General features: G+C 32.5%; 1 protein-coding gene across 1 annotated transcript in view; it reads left to right on the top strand.

The window, feature by feature from the left end:
* The first annotated feature begins 20,937 nt into the window (after window positions 1–20,937).
* The window catches only part of fng (Fringe glycosyltransferase), a 190,257-nt gene continuing 189,033 nt past the window's right edge, over window positions 20,938–22,161 (top strand). Inside the window, exon 1 of the mRNA XM_088256948.1 lies at window positions 20,938–21,476. Coding sequence (XP_088113074.1) covers window positions 21,174–21,476 — 303 coding nt within the window. The 5' untranslated portion in view covers window positions 20,938–21,173. The remainder of the gene's footprint in view (window positions 21,477–22,161) is intronic.

The raw sequence follows: 22,161 nt of genomic DNA, 5'->3' as shown, positions 1-22,161 counted from the left end.
TATATCTGTATATTTTTAACTCCTCCAAATGTTACCTCGGTTCATAGAAAATTAAATTATGCTGGGCCTTAAATTATATTTAGCATTATTAATAACAGTCACTAGTGTTAATTTCATTTTATATTTTTTGAGCCATACATCTATTCATAAAAAAAAACCGGATGACAAAAAAAGTTTTATTTATTGTTTCAGCATTAACTTTGTGGTAAGACATGTTACAATGATTAAAGAAAACACTTCGTTTTTTACCACTTGAGTTTTATTATAGACTACATGTTTCAGAAGTTAAACTTCCATCATTCAGGTCTGTATAATAACTAAAATATAAAATTGTTCTATAAATAAGGAGAGGGGAAAGTAAGGGGGAGGGGTTAGTCAAGGGACGGAGTTTGAAAACAAAGGAAAAATGGAAAGCAATGGTGAAGAATTTAAAATTAAAATTCATTAATTAAAATTATTACACCTTGTTCCATATAAAGGCCAAATTATGAATTATCTTGAAAATTTAGAAATCCAAAAAAACCTAAATTCTAATAATAATTTATTAAATAATATATTGTTTCAAAATTCTTCACCATTGCTTTCCATTTTTCCTTTGTTTTCCAACTCCGTTCCTTGACTAACCCCTTCCCCTTACTTTCCCCTCTCCTTATTTATAGAACAATTTTATATTTTATATTTTAGTTATTATACAGACCTGAATGATGGAAGTTTAACTTCTGAAACATGTGGTCTATAATAAAACTCAACTGGTAAAAAACGAAGTGTTTTCTTTAATCATTATAAAAAAAGTTAATTTTGTAGGTTCCACCGACTAAAGTGAATAATGATATTACGAAAAATAAGCAAACTTTACGTTTATTTAGATGCTAAGTAATCGTAAAGTTTACTAATCCTTCATATATATGCCATATAAGTACCAAGTATTTATATTTTATATAAATTAATAATTAAGAAGAATCTAGGTTTCAAAATATTATTTTAACATTCTAATATAAAATTGTATTTTTATTTTTAAATAGCCATGTGCAAGATTTTACTATTAAACCTTTATTTTTTATAGAGAGCCTGTATATTTTCTTTCACATAAAATATATATAATTGAATAATATTATTAGTTATTGCATTCGAAAATGCATAAAAATGTTAATAAACTGAGCTACAAAAATCAAAATTGTTATTTTATTTTATCCAACATGTGTATGTGTATGTTACGTATAGTACTTTATCTGTTCTTTTCCACGGGTGGGTACATTTAATCTGCAATGAATAATCCAATGATATATTTTGTACATTAAAAGCATTGATAACTTTGTGGTCTGGTAATAAAACACTCTCCTTATCATCCATTGTTTACTTTGTGTAAAAGTGGTATTACACAAAGTAAACAATGGATGGTAAGGAGAGTGATCAAATGATAGTTTAATATTTCAGATGTCAGTTAAGACTTCAGTTTATAAACATACACACATACATAAATAAATATGGCGAATGTGAGCGGGAAAACACAACGAAAACGGCCGAAAAAGACTTGGCACGATCAGATCAACCAGAACCTAAAATCTGGTGGTGTCAAAAGTCTGCGTAATCGGAGGGCATGTATGACTAGATGTATGGATGTGAAGGAGGCAAGGAGTGTTTGTCAGGACAGAAGAGTGTGGCGTTCCATCCTTTCTGCCTACCCCTGCGGGGAAACGGCGTGATGGTAGTTGTAACAGGAAAATTGACAAAAAATATAATATGATAAATATATGGAAGATAAGTCATGTTACAGGATGCAATATTCAAGTATAATTTCTTCATTATGCAGTAAAAAATCATTGATCTGTACCAAAAAATTATCAATAAATATTGGCAATCGAATAAATGTTTAATACCAAATCGTTGCGTATCGCATTTAGTAGAATTAATCTAGTATATTAGATCTTGGACGATAAATCAGCATATCAGGACGTCATTAATTATTCCAAAATTTAACCAAAAAAAGATGGCCAATGTGTTGAAAATCCTGCAGTAAGAATGGACCCAGGTATTTCGCCAAAGGCTTAAGGAATGTCTTAATTAGAATATAGAATGGCGAGACAATGGACCGCTACGGCAGCGACCAGCGGCTGTCCCAATTAGGGAATACCAAATAACATCGGCGAAGGGATGACAAATCCTTATAAATTAGAAGGCCCATCGAACGATTTCCTTTATTTCGTGTTTTATTTCGGCTTAATCGAACAATGGTTGACTATGACATTTTATTTTAATCTTGTGTACTTTATTAGCTCGTACTAATAACCTGGTAAATCTGATCCTGATTTAAATGTATGCAATGTATATATTTATTTTAAATCAAACACAGATTTTTTGAGTCTACTAACTTAGTAGACTCAAAAAATCTGTGTTTGATTTAAAATAAATACATAAATTAAAATGGAGTTCTACAAATTAAACGCCAAGTCAATAAATAAGTATGCAATGTATTTAAATTACTTTTTATTTATTATTATTATTATTCAAACAAAAATTAAACGATTGTATAATACCACTAAATGAGATTTATTTCATCACCATTTTGAGTGTTTCCAAATACTTAAAAAATCTGGATTATCTCCGATTATGAGAGTTAATTTTTATATTATTTTTTGATATCTCACCAATATGGTAGGTGTCTCTAGTGAAGTTCTAGTGGCTCAAGAACAAGGTTTCTGAATTGTTTCAAATATAGAAGTCTTCCAAGAATTTGAGTAGTGTGGTTGTCAATAATCGGTAGAATTGGTGAATGTTACACGTGTGTAAAGTGATAACTTAAACCAGCCTATGACGGTCGTCAGCCCCGTAAATGCCCAGACTTCCATATTCTTCTTTATCTTTGATGAGATGTCAAAAAATAATATGAGATTTATTTCATTACTTAGGTACGTTTATTACTATTCCTATGATTTTTACAACATTTTGAGTGTGTGCAAATACTTGTTCAAAATTCTGGATTATCTCCAATTAAAGGAGTTATTTTTCGTATTATTTTTTGACATCTCACCAATAGGTGTCTCTAATGAAGTTCTAGTTATTCAAGAACAAGGTTTTTAAATTGGTTCCCATATATAGACATCCAAGAATATGAGTAGTGTGGTTGTCAATAATGGGTAGAATTGGTGAATGTTACACATGTATAAAGTGATCACTTAACCAGCCTATGACGGTCGTCAGACATCCATATTCTTCTTTATCTTTGATGAGATGTCAGAGAATAATATGATGTGATCTTTCTTGACAAATTATTTCAATACAGAAGGCCATAAAAATATACAAATCTTTTTCTTTACAATGTGGTATCAACATTTTTTTAATTTGAATAACTTATTGCACTATCGATGCTATTCTGATATATTTTAAAAGAAGTTCAAGTGTATTTTATTAAATTTGTTTAAACAATAAGCCTCAAAATATCCAGTTCCATAAAATTATATGCGGTACAGATATTAATATATTAAAAACTAGCTGTGCCCGAGCCACGCAGTCGTATGGCTCAGTCTGGTTAAACGGAAATGAAAGAAAATAAAAAGCACATATTTCTAATCTGTATAATTTTACAATTCTTGTGAATCAATGAAAATATTATAAATTAATGAAAACCATTCAATCCCGTAATATGAAAATTTTAAATGACAACCTGTTAAGAAGCACGCAATACTTAACAACATTGTGTCTAAATTTCAAAATAATCGGTGGATAACTAAAGAAGTTTTATGATTTTGAACATAAATATGTATCGTGTTTGTTTCAACCATGTTTGCAGCCCTGTAATATACTTCTAAGCACAGGAGTCGAACCCGAGATCTCATAAACTCGTATATAATGATAAAACACCTCGTTTTATATGGGATAAATATCTGTAAAGTATTAATGAACTTTTCTTTAACACCTATACAATGCTCTGTTGTTGAACCTGTCTGCAGCTATCGTCACAGCGGCATTTTAATTGGCGGCAAACCAAAAGGGCGGTAAATCTCCCCCGCCCCCGCCACCCCTCGCCCCGATCAGCCGTGTCGTCTAACCCAGATACCGAGGAGCCGGAATAATTGGAGCCTCCTATAAAAATGTCCAACAGAACATTAATTGGATAGTTTCAATAGATACCGAATCTTAAGATAAAACTTTGGCGATATATAACGCCGCGAAGGATTCGTCGTTGTCGATAAAAGGTTGTCAGGATCCCGACATGGTGTGTGTGAGGATAGCTGATACGTATACCCGTGATGTATATATAATGCGCAGTATTTAAATACACGTTCCTTATACGTAGAGGTTGAAGAACGATAAACGAAATTTGTGTAATTTCATTAATTGATTTGTCAGTCACTATGTGATTCATTCAAACCCTTATCCGCACCCTATGGTGCATAGGGCACCGCACCATATAAACGCAGTGTTATCTTGATCATTAACACATGAAGGAAAGGTGATCAGCCCTCCGCTTCAGATACCAGTCCAGGGTTATATTAAATGAATATTAATGTGAAAAAATCACTAATATTTATATGACCCCCCCCTGGGAATCGAACCCGGGACCTCCAGTATGTTAGCCGAGCGTGCTGACCATCACACTACGGAGGCGGACAAGTGATATTTTTTATACACTGTTAACACTATGTGTATTTTTTTTAAAAATTAAACACTTGAATATCGAAATTAAAATTAGTTTTAATTTTTACCAGAAGATGAAAACATCTGTAAGTTTTCGAAACTAGTGGTAAATATAAATAAAACTCGTTGAAGTAGTATATTCAAGTGTTTAATTTTAAAAAAGCAATCAACATGTCATTCTACAAAGTTAATGGCCAATCAATAAATAATAAAATGTGATAATATCTATTAAATTGTAAAAGAAACACTTATTTTTATGAATTAATTTTTAAATCAAACACAGATTTTTTGAGTCTACTAAGTTATATATTTATTATAAATACATTAAAATGAATATGGTGACAATAACTTCTTTTCTTTACCACGTGAGTTTATTTTATGACGGCTAGTTTCGGAAGCTATGCTTCCATCTTCAGGTCTAAACGTTATCTTCTGTTTACATATAGACCTGAAGATGGAAGCATAGCTTCCGAAACTAGTCGTCATAAAATAAACTCAAGTGGTAAAAAAACAAGTGTTTTTCTTTTACAATTTCATCAACTCTTACCACAAAGTGAATGCCGAAACAATAAATGCAATATTTATCCCTTTTTAATTTAAGTTTTACTCGGTGAATACCACTATTTCTTAAAATTTATTGTGTCACGTATTTTGATGCACGATGGTTCCCTATTTACCCTCGTACTTAAGACGATCTCTATATTCCCAAAGCATTTCTCAAGAATGAATCGATGTTTGAATTATAAAACGACACTATTCACTATTGTTTATGAATGCGTAAAGTTATTTTAAAATTTCATTAATTGATTCGGCAATCACTTTGTGATAAAATCTATCCATTTTTAATTGATGTTTTACTTAGTAAATACCATTATTTCTTGAAATCTATACGGTGTTTGAAAATAATGCGGAATGCATCGAAACACGTGTATATTTTAAGAAATAGCGGTATTTACTAAGTAAAACATTAATTAAGAATAATTATTTAAAAAAATAGAGAGTTTCCACCTTTGGTTTAAGTAATTCTTCTAACCCTCATTCGCACCTAATGGCGCATAGGGCACTGCACCATATAAACGCAGTGTTATCTTGAGCGTAAACCCATGAAGAAAAGGTGATCAGCCCTCCGCTTCAGGTACCAGTCCAGGGTTAATATATTTGAATAAATGTTACAGTGAAAAAATCACTTATTTCAAAAAAAAATATTATTAAAGATTTACCTCTGAAATATCACCCTGGCTGATGCGTTATAATTCCAAATTACTTTCCTATTTGCGAAATGAAAGGCATTCCATGCGCTATAAGCTAAAGCTAACATCGGCGTTAAAATGACGAGTTTCCATTGACACAGCGCGATGGCGTGAGTTGGCTAAAAAGGCGGGTTGGCCGATTGGCTTCGGCTTTTATCGCCGATGTTTCGGTTTTATTTAATTAAAAGCGTCCACTGGCGTGATTCTAATATCTGTGGGAGAAACGCAGGGAGGACGTGTCCCGTGAGATAAATTTACTTTTCACTCCCCACAATATTTCACGGAAAAATCAACATCTGAAAAATACCACCATCGGTTCTACAAACGATTGAGCTTTTAACAACATTTTGAGTGTGTCCAAATACTTGTTCACAAAATCTGGATTATCTCCAATTGCGGGAGTTATTTTCATATTATTTTTTGATATCTCATCAAAGATGAAGAAGAATATGGAAGTCAGGGCATTTACGGGACTGACGACCCCGCAAAAGATTTCTTACACGTGTGTAAAGTGATCACTTAAACCGTGATAGAAGAATGTGGAAGAATATGTCTTCAGCCCCGTAAATGCTCAGACTTCCATATTCTTCTTCATCTTTGAGGAAATGCCAAAAAATAATTGGACTTTTAACTGATGCGTTATTTAATTTACAGAACTTTGTATTTTATCATGTATTTTTTAAAAATTATTAATAAAAATTATTAATTTATAGACCTCGTGATGTTGTGGTCTTATAGTGTATAACGGATTGCAAAACAGAGATGATACAGATGATTAAAATACACTTTAAAATACGTTGTGTCAATCAATATACTTCGCTACTATGCAACTTTTTTTGGATTTGTGACAAATTTATCATACAAATTGAAATAAGTATATATAAAAAAATTAATTACCGATAAAATACATACTTCTTCTAACCCTTATCTGCACCCAATGGTGCATAGGGCACTGTATCCTATTGACGCAGTGTTATTTTGATTGTCACTTACATGAAGGTAATGTGATCACTCCTGCACTTCAGGGACCAATCCCCTGGATTTCAAATCCGAGACCTCCAGCACGGTAGCTAAACACGCTAACCACGGAGGCGCAAAATATTACATGCTATTACACCAGAAAGTACATACTAGATACACAAAAAATCATTTTTTAAACTGAAAAAAAATCATAATAACTGTCGTAACACAAAATAGACACGCTGTCCATTACTTATAATGAAGCGAATGTAGGCTGAATATAATTAATGTATCCTTGTTATTTGTGAAGAAAAATAATTTTATGGTTAAAGAAAATATCGATGTTGTGCCAATTAAATCAGTTTGAAGCAGGTGTAGAGTATTCGCCATAATAACAAGTAACAAAACTGATTGGAAGGAAGTATGGTACTAAATTCAATAATGTTACCGAATCAATTTTAACGTATCTTTATAGCGGCCGAATGTAGCCGAGTAATTGACAGCCACGTGTGATTTACTAAGTTAATTAAATTATTTAGACCTCACTCTCGCCTGATAAAATTATCGGGTGGGTTAGAATGAATTTATTACGATGTTAGACTTTTTTATTCCTCGTCACAACTCGCATACTCCTTTCAACAACGTCATATATAAAAAAAACTTGATTTTTCAGGAGATCGTTTTTAAAATTTGAGAATAATATATAAATATAAATATTAAAAATAAATATCAAGCCACTTACTGAACTTTTTACTGTGCAACAGATCTTTTGAGGTAAAACCTGAGTGTTTTTTCTCTATTTGGAAAAATATTTAGTTTATTTATATTTTTTAAAATAATACCTTTTCTTCAAAATGCTAAGACAACATTTTCTGTCGGGTAAATATTAAGTTAAAAATATACCACTTTTGCTGGCCATTCCGAAAATATGCATAACTGAAAATTGACGATTTTTGATATATGACGTTGTTGAAAGGAGTGAGCGAACTGTGAAGTGAATTTGTTATGTTTATATCTACGAGAATATAAATTTTGTACTGAACTAGCCGTCAACCAATTTGTTTCTTCGTCTTTGAAAATTCTAATAAGGGTTGAAAGAGTCCTAACATAATATAACGCAAACCTACATATTTTTGCTATTAGTTTTAGACGTATTGTTTTAACTTTTAGCCAAAAAAAAATGGAAATATTTAGTTTAGATTTTATTGGATTTATTATATGTAATTATATTTATTTATTTGTAATTCACAATACAAATAACAACAAAGTTAAACCAGCGAGTCAAAAACTGAATGAAGATAAAAATATTCCTACACCATTAAATTAAATTCGATTTTTTACTAGTACAAATGTCGTACCTATTATAATATAATGCCTGTAATAGCCTTTTTATGAGACAAACATATTTTATACATTGAATAAATATTTTATACATATAATGCACATGTTTGTACTATAGTTGTATACAATAAGGGAATGGTAAACGGACTTATATAGAATACTGATTCCTGATTATAAAGATTTTTTCTTCGTTAAGGCGGGATAATCGATAGCCCGTAACTTAATTTTCATTAAAACCAGATAATATTTGAAGTAATTGAATTTTTGCTAAAACGCTGTTTTTGTATTGAATAATTAAGGTTTTCTTCAAAGTTAATAAATGGGTTTTAAATGAAAGGTTTGATGATATTTTTATTTTATTTTTTTATTTACTGTATATTTGAGAGTTACCCTTAATAATGCGTAATTTCAAGCCTCAAGTAGCAGTTAATAAGAATAATAAATTTATGTAGAATTAAGGAACCTCATCCACCAAAATCACTACTGTTTCACTAGTCACTGAGATTAATATCCTCAAAATACCACCTACCAATTTACCAATGACTGGAAGTTACAGCGACTGGACTACCGATTACCAATCCCTTGTCAGCGGGGAGGTTGGCTCGTTAATATCATATGCTCTTTACCAAAAACAGCCCCGTCATGCAAAGAAATGAGCGAAAGAATCGTTGAATTTCGGAGTGACCTGTATGTATACGGTTATTATTTATTTACGTGCGGCAGGCCAGTTCAACGTCGTGAAAAAGCATTATACATATTTCATTAATCAAAAGAACATCTATGAGTGTTCTGTTTAGGACATCGTGAGGACACAATTGTTTTATAAAGTATTTATCCAAGGCAATATCTTGTAAGCGTAAGGGCGATTGAATTTTTTTTTTTCAAATAAGCATTAGTTCTTACTGGTATGCATTTTAAGCTGATTTTCAAGCAAGTGAATTGATTTATTGAAGATGATTTTTTCGTGTATATTTTTTAATTAATACCTATTGTGTTACAATAATAATTATTACTCGAAAGGGTTTTCATTTATTCAATTAATCTGAAAAAACGTATAAATATAATATTATAAGTTAAAATATTTTTAGAATACAAAGTGCTTAACATATCGTATGTTGAAAAAAATCGAAAGGAAAATATTTTAAGACACATGGGAAAAGACACAAAGCAAGAAAGGAAAAAAAAGCCATAGTACTTTGGCCATACTGTGAAGGGAGAGAAATACAAAATAATACGCATTATATTACAAGACAAAGTGGAAGATAAACGTAACAGAGGAAAATGACGTATATCCTGACTGAAAAATTAATGAAAGTAGTTCCACTATAGAACTTGGTCGTTGTTTAAAGTAACTGTATGTACACAAAATAAAAACTCCAATAATGATTCAGCGTAGAGCACCACAAGAAGAAAAAGTGAGAATATATGTACATATGTAGCTCTACTTCAAAGAATTATACATAGAAAAGGAAAATGCCTGAACCATGTACCACTTAAAAGAAAAAGTTTTATAAGTCAATTAGGGTAGCATTGTGGTATTCAAAATTCAAGCGTTTTGTGTGAATTGCCTAGGGAAAATATATTTGAATAAGGTTGATATTCCCTCAAGAGTAATTTACATACATATGTAAACGTGAACGAAAATTCAGCAGTTTGAAAGGGGAAACTTGAGACTTGAATTTTTTTCTTTTAAAAACTTATCTGATAAAGAATATAGTAAACAAAGAAGTGCCGGTGAAACATCGTAAGCATAAACAATTTTTTTATGAAATACTCGTATAAGCATATTAAAAGTATTGTCAACTTCGTGGTATGGTAATATAACACTCATCTTATCATTTATCATTCACTTTGTGTAATACCACGTAAAAACACTCCTTCATGACTACCGGTTTCGAAATAATCATTCCACCATCATGTCAAATAAAGACTTAAGTTACCTTTTTTTTATATTCATGTAGACAAAAGTATTCATTAATTATTTCATCATTCGAAGATCTATCATAGATCATTTGACACACATTCGTCTGAGGGATCGCATTTCGACTGCATTCACTCTACTTTTATCCTTCTGCCGACTATATTATTATTTTCGTACACTAGGGTTGGAACCAAGACTCCGTCAGAATAAAATATAAATATTTGTTTATACAGTATTCATATTTTCCAACCACATTCTTTAAATTTTATAATTTAAATTGCGATTTTTGTATTAAAATGAATATATTTTTTTTAAATTTGAAACATCTGACTTCTGATAATGGTGGATGTGGTCGAATTACAATCCTAATGAGGGCATTTGAGGATATGAAATAGATTCTGAAAAATAAAAATAACGAGCTTTGCATTGTAAAGGACTGAGAAAGGAACAGAAGCGGTGAGAATTGTTAGGAGGCACCAACGTGGTGCGCCAACTCGTCAAATTAGGGACCAAATTAAGCTATTAGTTACATTTATAATTCTAGTCGTATTTAATAAAAATAATGATGTTCGTAAGCCTACCTGTTTTAAAAAAACATAGGAATTCTATTGATCTTATCTGAACCAAATAATACATATGATTTATGTTTTGTAAAAAGATTTTTTTATAGTTAAATGAACTTGCTAGATAAAGAGGCAAAGCTCTTATGCTTGGAGAGGGACTTACACTCATTGTTTAGTTCATTCTTCATACATTCAGGCATCTCATCATACATTTTCAAACCCTTATACATTAAACAATTTTGCGACTCGGTTTTTTTAACAATGGCAGTCTTATTTTATCCTTATTTCTACTAATATGTTCGTGACAATTTTTGTTTAAATCCATTTCATCCTTAAAATATTTTGGTAATTTATCGTTAAAAAATTTATGTATAAAGATCAGCATATTAAATTTAAGTCTTTTTTTTAAAGATAACCACTTTAGTTCTTCCCTCATTTTTTCTATATTATTATAACTATTTTTCTTAAGAACTATTTTCTAGATCTCTGCTTAAGAAAAGGCTTACTCAAATCAACCATAGAAATAGTCAAAAACTCACATGTGAAAGAATGCATCAATTTAATGGTATATACAAATCCAAAATTTGAGGAGTGTGGTTGTCAATCATGGGTATAGTGGTGAATGGTACGTATTACATAAACCTATTACATAAGCCTATGACACCTGTAACCACCCGGACACTCATACTCTTCTTCATCTATGTTGAGATGTCAAGTAATTATGGTGAATGTTGTATAACAGTTAACCTCATAACTGTTATAACTGTTATCATAAGTCAGCCAAATAAAATCTGCGATTAAAAAAAATAGTTTAAAAAAATGTATTGTTATAAAATCGTTCAATCATGGGTAAAAAGGTGACAGGTTTAAAACCCTAAAAATGTATTTTCTTTCATATTCTCGAATATAATAGCCTTTTCGTCTTGAGTGAGATATTAATTATAAAAATATATAATACATCCCTTTCTTGACATTAATTCTTATTAAAAAAAAAAAATTATTTTAACATTTTATTTCAGGCGATAGAAAAATCAGACCGCAAAAATAAAGAAATTTAAATAATGTTAGAGGTAAAAATTATTTCTAGTAAACATATGTGAAAGATGCAGAATTCAAATAACTGAACAAATCAAGAACCTACTCAGAGAAAAAGAATAATAATGAGTTCGGTGTTCAGTACTAAGGTAAAAGCAAAAAGTGAAGTTAGAATATGGTGTACTTTGTAATATGAAGCGAATATCGCCTTGTACGAGGAGCTGGAAGCATTTTAATATTTCTTTCATAAATAAAAGCCTGTAAGTAAGCACCCCTTGTTAATATTGCATTTGCCGGCATGCGGGTTCTACAAGGCGGGAATATTCAATTTGAGCGTATAAAAAATTAAAAGGTAGGCACTTTCAAAGTCTGCAAAAAGAGTCTTAGGAAAGAAAAGAATGATTACCCCTATTGCTCATGCGCTCCGGGTAACCTCGAAGGAAGGGGCGAATAAAAATATCCACCTATCAAGTAATAATAAAAAATACTGCCTTACGAAAAAATATGCACTTATCCGTACACACATGGTGCAAAGGGCACTGAATTGCACAAACGAATTGCTTTTCTTGGTCCTAAATTATACAAAGGTAAGGTTTACAGCCCTGCGTTTTAAGGTACCAGTCATGGATGATATAAATTCTTCTAACAATAGGGCACTGCATCGTATAGAAGCAGTGTTATCTTGATCGTTAAATACACGAAGGAAAGGTGGTCAATCTTCCGCTTTAGGTATTTATATATGTTAAACGGTACATAAAGTGATTACCAAATACATATGTATATGTCCAGATTTTCGTACTTAGTTTTCATTTGAAAAACCTAATTGATGTGATGAGTCATCTGTAAATAAATATCTTTTTTTTGTCCGCCTCCGTAGTGTAATGGTCAGCACGCTCGGCTACCGCTCTGGAGGTCCCGGGTTCGATTCCCAAGGGGGGTAAAAATAAATATAAGTAATTTTTTGACTGTAATATTTATTCAATATTACCATGGACTGGTACGTGAAGCGGAGGGCTGATCACCTTTCCTTCATGTGTAAAACGATCAGGATAACACTGCATTTATAAGACACAGTGCCCTATGCACCATTGGGGTGCGGATAAGGGTTTTATTATATTTTTTAAAAATAAGCATAAGCGTCTCATTAAACTTATATTTATTTATTCGTCTGCTAAACTTGTATTTATTTATTCATTAAACATTTTTACAGCTCTTGTGAAATTGCCTCATATTGAGACACGAAAATTGCATATTAAGCCATCGGTGTATTGTCCGACGAGAAAGCGGTCCAGGGAATAAAAGTTAAATTGAAAATTTATCAAAGTCATTTAAATTTCAAACTCCGCTTTAAAAATGTAACAAGTACAAAAGTTTCAGACTGTGTAGAATATGAGAGACTCGTTTATTTTCTTCTAAAGACTCCTTAATCAATCCACCGGCCTTAGTGAAGTTTGTAATCAATCACCCATAAAAAGGTTAAATTTGTAGAGGTAGTAATTATGAGTGATGCTCAAATTCGTTGATAAGAGATACATAATAAGTAATAATTAATATGATCAATTAAGTGAGGTTAATGACGTTGAATTTAATCGTTGGATCACTTTGTTATTTTGGATTACCGAGCTTGATGATTTATTAAGTTAAAATGTGAATAGTTAATAGGTACTAAATAATAACAATTCCACCCTCTGTCTTCGTAGTGTAGCGGTTAGCGCGTTTGGCTTCCGTGTTAGAGATCCCGCGTTCGATTCTCGGGTGGGTCAAAATATGTATTTTGTATTTTTTACCTTAATATTTATTTAATATCGTAAGGTGGTACCTGAAACGCGGGATTGATCATCTTGCATGAATGATATTCACGATCAACATAACACTGCGTCAATGCAGTGCATTGCAATTGGCATAATAAGATGTGGACGAGGATCGAAAAGAGAACATCGTATAATGTATAAAAATGAACTTAATTTGTGACATCATTAAATTCCAAAAAAAATAATACCAAAATTCGTCAAAAAGAAAAATCCAAATGTAATGTTTGATTGGATTCCATACGGAAGATGACGCTTAAATAACTTAGTGTAGGTAACTTTAATTCTACGACTGGACCTTTATTTTATTTACTACATTGTCATTTTTTATTCGCTTATGAATAAATATTGTCAGAAAAAGAAGTTTCGGATTTTTTTACATATGATTTTTTTTTAATGAAAGAAATAAATTGAAACTTATTTACAGTATGTAGTTAAAACATCACGTTCTATACGGAATCACAGCCTTAGGATATTTATTAAAATTTCGGTCATTTTTGATAACCCCCTTTAACGTTCATAATATTGTATAGAAATGAATTGAGTTTATTCATAACTTGAAATGAATCGTAAAGTGCGTCTGTGTGTTGAATAAGGGTAAACGTGATGCTGTCGGATTGGAGATAAGGTGATTTGGTTTCATGCTCTCCTGATATTTTTTGTCTTAAACCGATGAAGAGTTGTAGAGTTGTAGTTGTTATATACATAAGTACACAGGTAGGTACACTCGCAGGTGTGTTTGTAGGTAAAGCTAGCCCAAACATCAAAGGTAATCAACTTATTTTATTTTTATTTTTATTTAGGATTTAGTAAATTATACGAAAAGTACTAAATTACAATATGTACTTTGATATCTATTGATATTAAATTATATTTCATGAAATATCGCTTGGAAAAATAAAATTTCATTAGCATAGTACTACTTTTTCAGTACCATTTCTTGAGTGCCACGAGCATTTGCCCCTACAGTAGGAACTTGTATGTTGTATTATACTTCAATAGAACTTTCATTTGTTTGCTTTTACTAGGACTAGTAAGTTTTCTTTTAAAAAATAAATTATTCAGTAATTGTTTATTTAGTTTATTTTCGAGAAGATTTGTTAAATAATGATGATTTTTTTCATATTTTACAGTAATTTTGTTACTAAAAAAGTGTGGAAAACTCACTGCCTGTGCCGAAGCATTCATTTACATCATTTGAATTATTTATTATTTATTTATTTTGTACCATTTACAGTATTTAAACTATTCTCCTATATTTGCAAATGATTCCATTTTAGGTGCCAAATATACGTATAGCTGTTTCTTTTAAGGGGATATTCGCTAACACATAATTCATTCCACCGGAGATCACCGGAGAGGTCACATGTCTGTTCACGCCCGATTTTTTTTTTAAAGAATGTATGTATATTGGATATTTTTTGGTTTTTTAAAATGTATATATATATAAAAAATTAACTCCTTACCTTTCAATAACTCTTTTCTTTTCAAAACCATATTATTGTTTCGAAGAAAAATTATTTTTCCAATGTAAAAACAGCGTTTAAGAAAAAAATCAATTCCGTAAATGGTTTTAAATTTAAGTTTTACTTAGTAAATATCACTATTTCTTAAAATCTACTGTGACACGTGTTTCGATGCATTCCGCATAATTTTCAAACACCGTAACTAAGTAAAACTTAAATTAAAAATGGAGAGATTTTACCACAATGTGACTGCCAAATCCATTAATGAAATAACGTAAAATGTTACCTGGATTCAGTGAAAATTAAGTTGCGACTTAATGAATGCTGGATATTGGGTATGTAAGATTAGGAACAAGGCGAGAATCTTTAAAGTGCAGGTCGCCTGTAAATCCTTGAGCCGATAGCAAGCTGTCGCTTTTACTGTGGTTAACTTTTTTTGTCGATACACTTCCCTTATTTTACGAGGGTTCGGCCGAGATTTCTTTATTACGATACCAGTGCACGCGCCGTCACTTATAAAAGAAATGTATTCGAATATTAAGAGTAAAAATTGAGATTAGTCGATGACGTTGAATGATCCGGTAGACGCTCAGGAGTGACGGGGTTGGTGGATGATGTGATTAAAGATAAACATTAAGGAATTAATTAGTTCTTAAGGTATGTTTCGAGAAGGTAAGGGTTGAAGATAAAGAGGATTGTAGATGAATTTTTAATCACGTTATCAAGAAGTTGCTGCGAAAAAGTGTTTTTAAAATCAGCACTACAAAAAATATTGTTATGAAGTATTGAATGTAGGAATAATAATAAAACCCTTATCCGCACCCCAATGGTGCATAGGGCACTGTGTCATATATACGCAGTGTTGAATGTAGGAATACTTTTATTATTTAGCTCATCTTAAGATAACCAGTTAATAAACAAAAAACGTTTTTATGATATATAATACATAAATATTTCATATTATTTATTGATTCGGCATTAAATTTGTGGAATGACATGTTGATTTAAAAAAAAATGTAAAAAACTTGTGTAATACCACTTAACGAGTTTAATTTCATTACACACGACTAGTTTAGAAAACTAGAAATGTTTTCATCTACAGGTGTAAAGTATTTTTTTCTTTTCATCTGTAGTCTCTTCACCGGAAGTTTAAACTAGTCGCGTGTAACGTAATAAAAATCATTATGCGGTATTATACAAGTGTTTAATTTTTAAAAATATAAAGAATGAAATTGTTTCAGAGTATTTCGACATTGAGTATGGCGACCCAACCAGACTGCAAATGAATTTAATTTGAATTTCTATTTCTGGCTATTAAGTCTTAAAAAATCAAGTATTTAAAGTTTTTCGTGTATTTTACGTTACGTTTCTGTAAACTTACATTAGCATGGATGCGAAAATGTATGATCAATTAAAAGAAACTTGCTGTATGTATTTTCGGACCTCCGAAATATAAAACATGCCTTCATAAATATCGATTTGTTTCTGATCTTATCGAACTCGCTACATCCATTTCAAGGTGGTAATGATTTCTAAGCGTAGAGTGGATTTAATGAATGGTGTAGTTAGCTCGTAAAATGGTTTATTTACATATATTTCACGTCAATTTACACAAGTTTATTCAAATTTAAATTATACGTGGTATCGCCAGTGGGGTATTATTTACCTGTTCCTCGATATGTATATGACCAAATCAAATCAAAAGGATTGTTTTTTAAAATTTGATTATTTATAAAGATGTCCGCCTCCGTAGTGTAATCGTCAGCACGCTCGGCTACCGTTCTGGAGGTCCTGGGTTCGATTCCCAAGGGGGTAAAATAAATATTAATGATTTTTTCACTGTAATATTTATTCAAAATTACCATGGACTGGTACCTGAAGCGGAGGGCTGATCACCTTTCCTTCATGTATAAACGATCAAGATAACACTGCGTTTATATGACACAGTGCCTTATGCACCACTTGGGTGCGGATAAGGGTTTTATTTATTTATATATTTATAAAGATTATCCATGAAATACATTTAACATAATTATCTTCATGTTTGGAAATGGAGAAAAGATCTCTATATTTGGAGGAAATAAAGGAAAGAAACGAATGTAATGCTGAACAAGGAATAATTGAAAATATTAGGAAGAGTTCGTTACGGTGGTATGGAAATATGGAGCGAATGGATAATGAAAGAATGACTAAGAAAATATTTGTGGCTAATGTGAGCGGTAAAACAGAACGAGGACGACCGAAAAAGACTTGACACGGTCAGATCAATCAGAACCTAAAATCTGGTGGTGTCAAAAGTCTGCGTAATCGGAGGGCATGTATGACTAGATGTATTGATGTGAAGGAGGCGAGGAGCGTATGTCAGGACAGAAGAGTGTGGCGTTCCATCCTTTCTAGCTACCCCTGCGGGGAAACGGCATGATGGTAGTAGTAGTAGTAATCTCCATATTTCTATGCTTGCATGCATGACGTGTTGTGTTAGATTTTAAGTACAGATTTTTTTTAAATATAAACATTCTTATCATTTAATAATAAGTATGTACAATATACATACAAAGAAATTATACTTTCGTACCATTTTTGCAAGTCTATGTGGCCTCTCATAGAAAATAGGAATTGCGTTGAACAATGGATTTCGACGCACATAATATCGTTTTTTTTTATTGGGTTTTACTTATTTTTTTTATTAAACTTTATTCGAATAAATTTATCTAAATGAGGTTTTTACATGGTCTTATCGAAACTATTTTTTTTACCCCTTTCCGAATCGTGTTTAATAATTCCTTAAAAGAAAAAGTCCTCTACATCCATAATTTACAGCTGTTACTACAACTTATAAAGACCATTTTAATTGATAAGGGTTCAGAAAAGAAACGGAAGCAAGACAAATATTACGTTTTCCTTATATTTATATTTACGTCAACAGTTTATCAGCAACGAATTTTACAGTTTCCAATTTACCCATCTCAATAAAAAAAAATCAATGGGGTATATAATAGTATCATTATAAAAGCTTTCTAATGGTTTCCAGTAAGCGATTTTAGTGTTAAAGCCAGAGGCGCAATGTAATCGGTTAGAATCGATTCCCAGTCACTAGTCAAGCTGTCATCCGGCCCAAGTAATGGCCACGGGCACAAGTTCTAAGTTAAATATGGGTAGACACCTCCTGTATATAATAATGTGTTTGGAATATGCGCGCGAAGCAAGTTCCCTACCATCAACTTCTGGACCTAGAGGAAACCCGGACTAATTATTACACACTGTAGAAATATTTATACGGTTAGACATTCTACAGAATTGCTTAGTAGAAATGAACTTAAAAATAAAGTATCATAGACTGCTGAAGCTGAAGTATGTATTCTTTTATACGACGAAATACCCTCTCCTCACTTAAGATTTTTGCCCACCTCCATAGTGTAGTGGTTATCTCGCTAGGCTACCATGTTGGAGGTCCCGAGTTCGATACCCAAGAGGGTCAAAATAAATTTAAGTGATTTTTCAGTATAATATTTATTTCATATCACCATGGACTGCTACCTCAAGCGCAAAGCTGATCACCTTTCCTTCGTATATTTAACGATCTAGAAAACACTGCTTCTATACTATGCTTGCCTTATGCACCATAGTATGGATATGGGTGCGGATAGGGGTTAGAAGAACACTTAAGGTCTAGAAAACATTATGAAATCACATGTACCGTGGTCTCTCTGCTATGCGGATGATACCTACGCCAATTTATTTATATTGTAAATCGGGGGACAGAGATGAACATGTCGACTTTATTAATAAGTGCATTGAGAGAATATGGTAAAGGATGGTATGGCTGAAAACAGATTGATATCGAACCCGTCCAAAACAGAAAAATTTTGGATTACCACATCGCTCACTCCTTTCAAGAACGTCATAAATCAAAAAACTAGATTTTTCAGGAGATCGTTTTTAAAGTTTAAAAATATAATACAATGTATTAAAAATAAATATCAAGCCACTTATTGAACTTTTTACTGTGCAACTGATCTTTTTAGGTAAAACTTGAAGGTTTTTTCTCCATTTGAAAAATATTTAGTATATTTAAAAAAAATAATTAAACAATACCATTTCTTCAAAATGCAAAAACAACACTTTCTGCCCTGTAGCGGGTAAATATTAAGTTAAAAATATGCCGCTTTTGCTGAGATATAATACATTTTCTGGGCATTCTGAAAACATGCACAACTGAAAATTGACGATTTTTGATTTATGACGTTCTTGAAAGGAGTGAGCGACATATAAACAACAAAATTTAATTGATAACACATCACCCAATGCGAGGACTACCACTTCACCAGCTGTCAAATTGCTGGGCGTGCTCTTAGATTATGATTCGTCTTGAGAGTCAAATAAGCAAGACGAGAAGTACCTACCTACATGTTTTTAGAATTTTTAAAGATGAAAAAAAATAAGGACACAAAAATAAGATATCAGAATCAAACATGGCACATAAAAACTTAGATACAGAACTTACATCTATATGTTGGTATTAAAGATGATTTTTTTTCTTTATTTTTAATTATTTTACAATATATCACAATATATTATAATAACAAGTACAAAAAATATACAATATTTATACAAAAAAAATCCCACAAAGGAATGGCCTGAGTGTGGGTGTACATTTTATTTTAGGTAATAATAAATGGGCTCTGTCAAGAATACAATAGATATCAGAAATGGAATTAGATTATATGTAGGTATTATAGAAAGGCATAAAAAATAACCTGACCTCAAAATGAGCACTTTCATAGTTGCCTTGTATATCGACCACTGGTTGTACGCAATAGTATTTGCTGCATATAGCTATAGTTAGTTGAGCAGTTCAGTAGTTGGCAGTGGACCCCATATCCGGACTGGGTACACTCTAGTTCAGAGTGTTCCGGTTTCCAGCGAATGAGAACTTTCTCAATTCAATTAAAAGGTTTTTGTAAACCTGGCTCTAGAACAGCTGTTCAGCTGCCAAAAATTAATCAAACGATAAGTATGTTTAAACTGGATATAACTAGGCAAAATGGCCTTCAATTGAAGTGAATAAAAAAATCTAAATCTGAGGTTGATTTTTTACTTATTACATTGTTGACTTCGTGACAAAAATATATATTTATATATATATTTTTTTAATTATAAACTTTTAGTCACATGCCTTTAATTTTGATGGTTTTTATTTTTTAGTTGTCCGCCTCCGTAGTGTAATGGTCAGCACGCTCGGCTACCGTTCTGGAGGTCCCGGGTCCGATTTCCAAGGGGGTAAAATAAATACAAGTGATTTTTTTCACTGTAATATTTATTCAATATTACTCTGGGCTGGTACCTGAAGCGGAGTTTCCTTCATGTGTAAACGATCAAGATAACACTGCGTTTATATGATGCAGTGCCCTATGCACCATTGGGTGCGGATAAGGGTTTTTTTAATTTAATTTAATTTTATTTTTATTTTTATTTTTATTTTTTTTAAACATTTCTAGGAAATGGAATGCATTTTTCAAACATAGGATTATTTAAATTTTGCCGTAACCTTTTATTTTTTATTAAACTATGAATATTTATAGTTCCGTTTCAATAAAAATAAAAGAAACATATAATAATATGCAGGTAGTCTATTTAACCGATAAACCCAACGGGATACGTTGCCCTAGAAGCGATAAAGCTCCATAATAGCAGACAACAACCCAGTGATCTGTACCTGCCAATTACCTAAGAACATTATAACGCGAGAAACGAACATAAAAACACAAAAACAAAACCTTTTTACGAAACATAACCTCTCCTCGCTTCCCGCCTAAACCTATTATGTGCGCACGCAGAGCGAGATGGATAGGTCACGTGGCGGCTTTTCGTATAAATCCATCTCACTCTCCCGTCATAAAAGCGAGACGGCAAGCTCACGTGGCGCCTGCCCACATAGCGGTGTCCCTCTCGTACCGCCAGGAGTGGGAGGCCAGCATTCAAGATGGCGCCGTTGCTATCGGCACGTCTCGCGTCAGTGCTACAGTTTTATTTAGTTTACATGCGACAAACGTGCGCGACGTGTAGAAAATCGTATCACGGAAGCTCGACTCGATGTGTCGCAAATATTGCGCGGGAGTTTGTTGATATTTATTTCGGTTCAAGTGTCATGTGGTATTGTTTTAGTTGCGCGCGCATGCTGCGCAACAAGTGAGATGGGAGCTCGAAGTTGGCGGCGGGCGGCCCAGACCGCCGCCGGCTGCCTGGCCCTGGCCTACGGGACCCTGCTGCTGTACCAGGCGGGGGCTGCGGCCCCGGCGCGCGCCCCTCCGGAGGGTCCGCGGCCGGCGGCGGCGCCCCTCGAACCCGTGACGCCGCCGCCCCCGGCCACGGCCACCCCCAGGCCGCTGGTCACAGCCCTGCAGGACTTGTTTATCAGTGTAAAGACTACGAGACATTACCACGATCTCAGGTTGCCTATTATCCTCAAGACGTGGTTTCAGCTGGCGAGAGAGCAGGTTTGTTTACATAATGTTTGTTTATGTTTACGTGTTTACGGTCCCGTATAACTTGCAGTTTTTAAACAAATTAAACTCTACCTACGAACGTACAAAAAATAATTCTTGTAACTATCTGGCTCCAAAAAAATATCCGGTTGACTCAACAGGTGCAACTATCGAACTAAATTCTTAAATGATGATGGTCTGTTTCGATCTATCAATGTGTCAAAAACAAATGATATCGTTAATGTAGATATGATCTATGTAATTTTTAAGGGTAGGTATATATTTTTTTCGTGATAAATTTTATCGCACTGAAGCTTTTAGTGACAAATTTTACTTTTGAAAGATCAAATAAGATTTATCCATTTCGTAAATATTATGGTATCAAAATATTTTTTTTGTTCAGTAAATTATGAATGTACCTGAAAAATTCCTCTTTGCTAATTAATTACGGTATATTGAGATGGAACAATTTCTCCTAAATATAATATATAATATGGAACGTAACGAAACACATTCAAGGTGTACTCGTATTTTGTAAGTAGTTTCCTTTTTGAGGTAATTTTGAATGAAGCAATATTGTCTTGGAAACGCCAACAATCAATTGTCACAAAAAAATATTTTTAGTAGAAATACTCAAAGTTTTTGTTTATTATGTTTTATGGAAAAAAATAAGCCAAAACCACCCCGAGGCTGATTG

This window comes from Brachycentrus maculatus, unplaced genomic scaffold, assembly GCF_059751285.1.
Source record: "Brachycentrus maculatus isolate JH-2025_06_01 unplaced genomic scaffold, ASM5975128v1 h1tg000069l, whole genome shotgun sequence".
Lineage (NCBI taxonomy): Eukaryota > Metazoa > Arthropoda > Insecta > Trichoptera > Brachycentridae > Brachycentrus > Brachycentrus maculatus.
The sequence above is the reverse complement of the archived record's forward strand: the minus strand, read 5'-3'. Positions and strand labels throughout refer to the sequence as shown.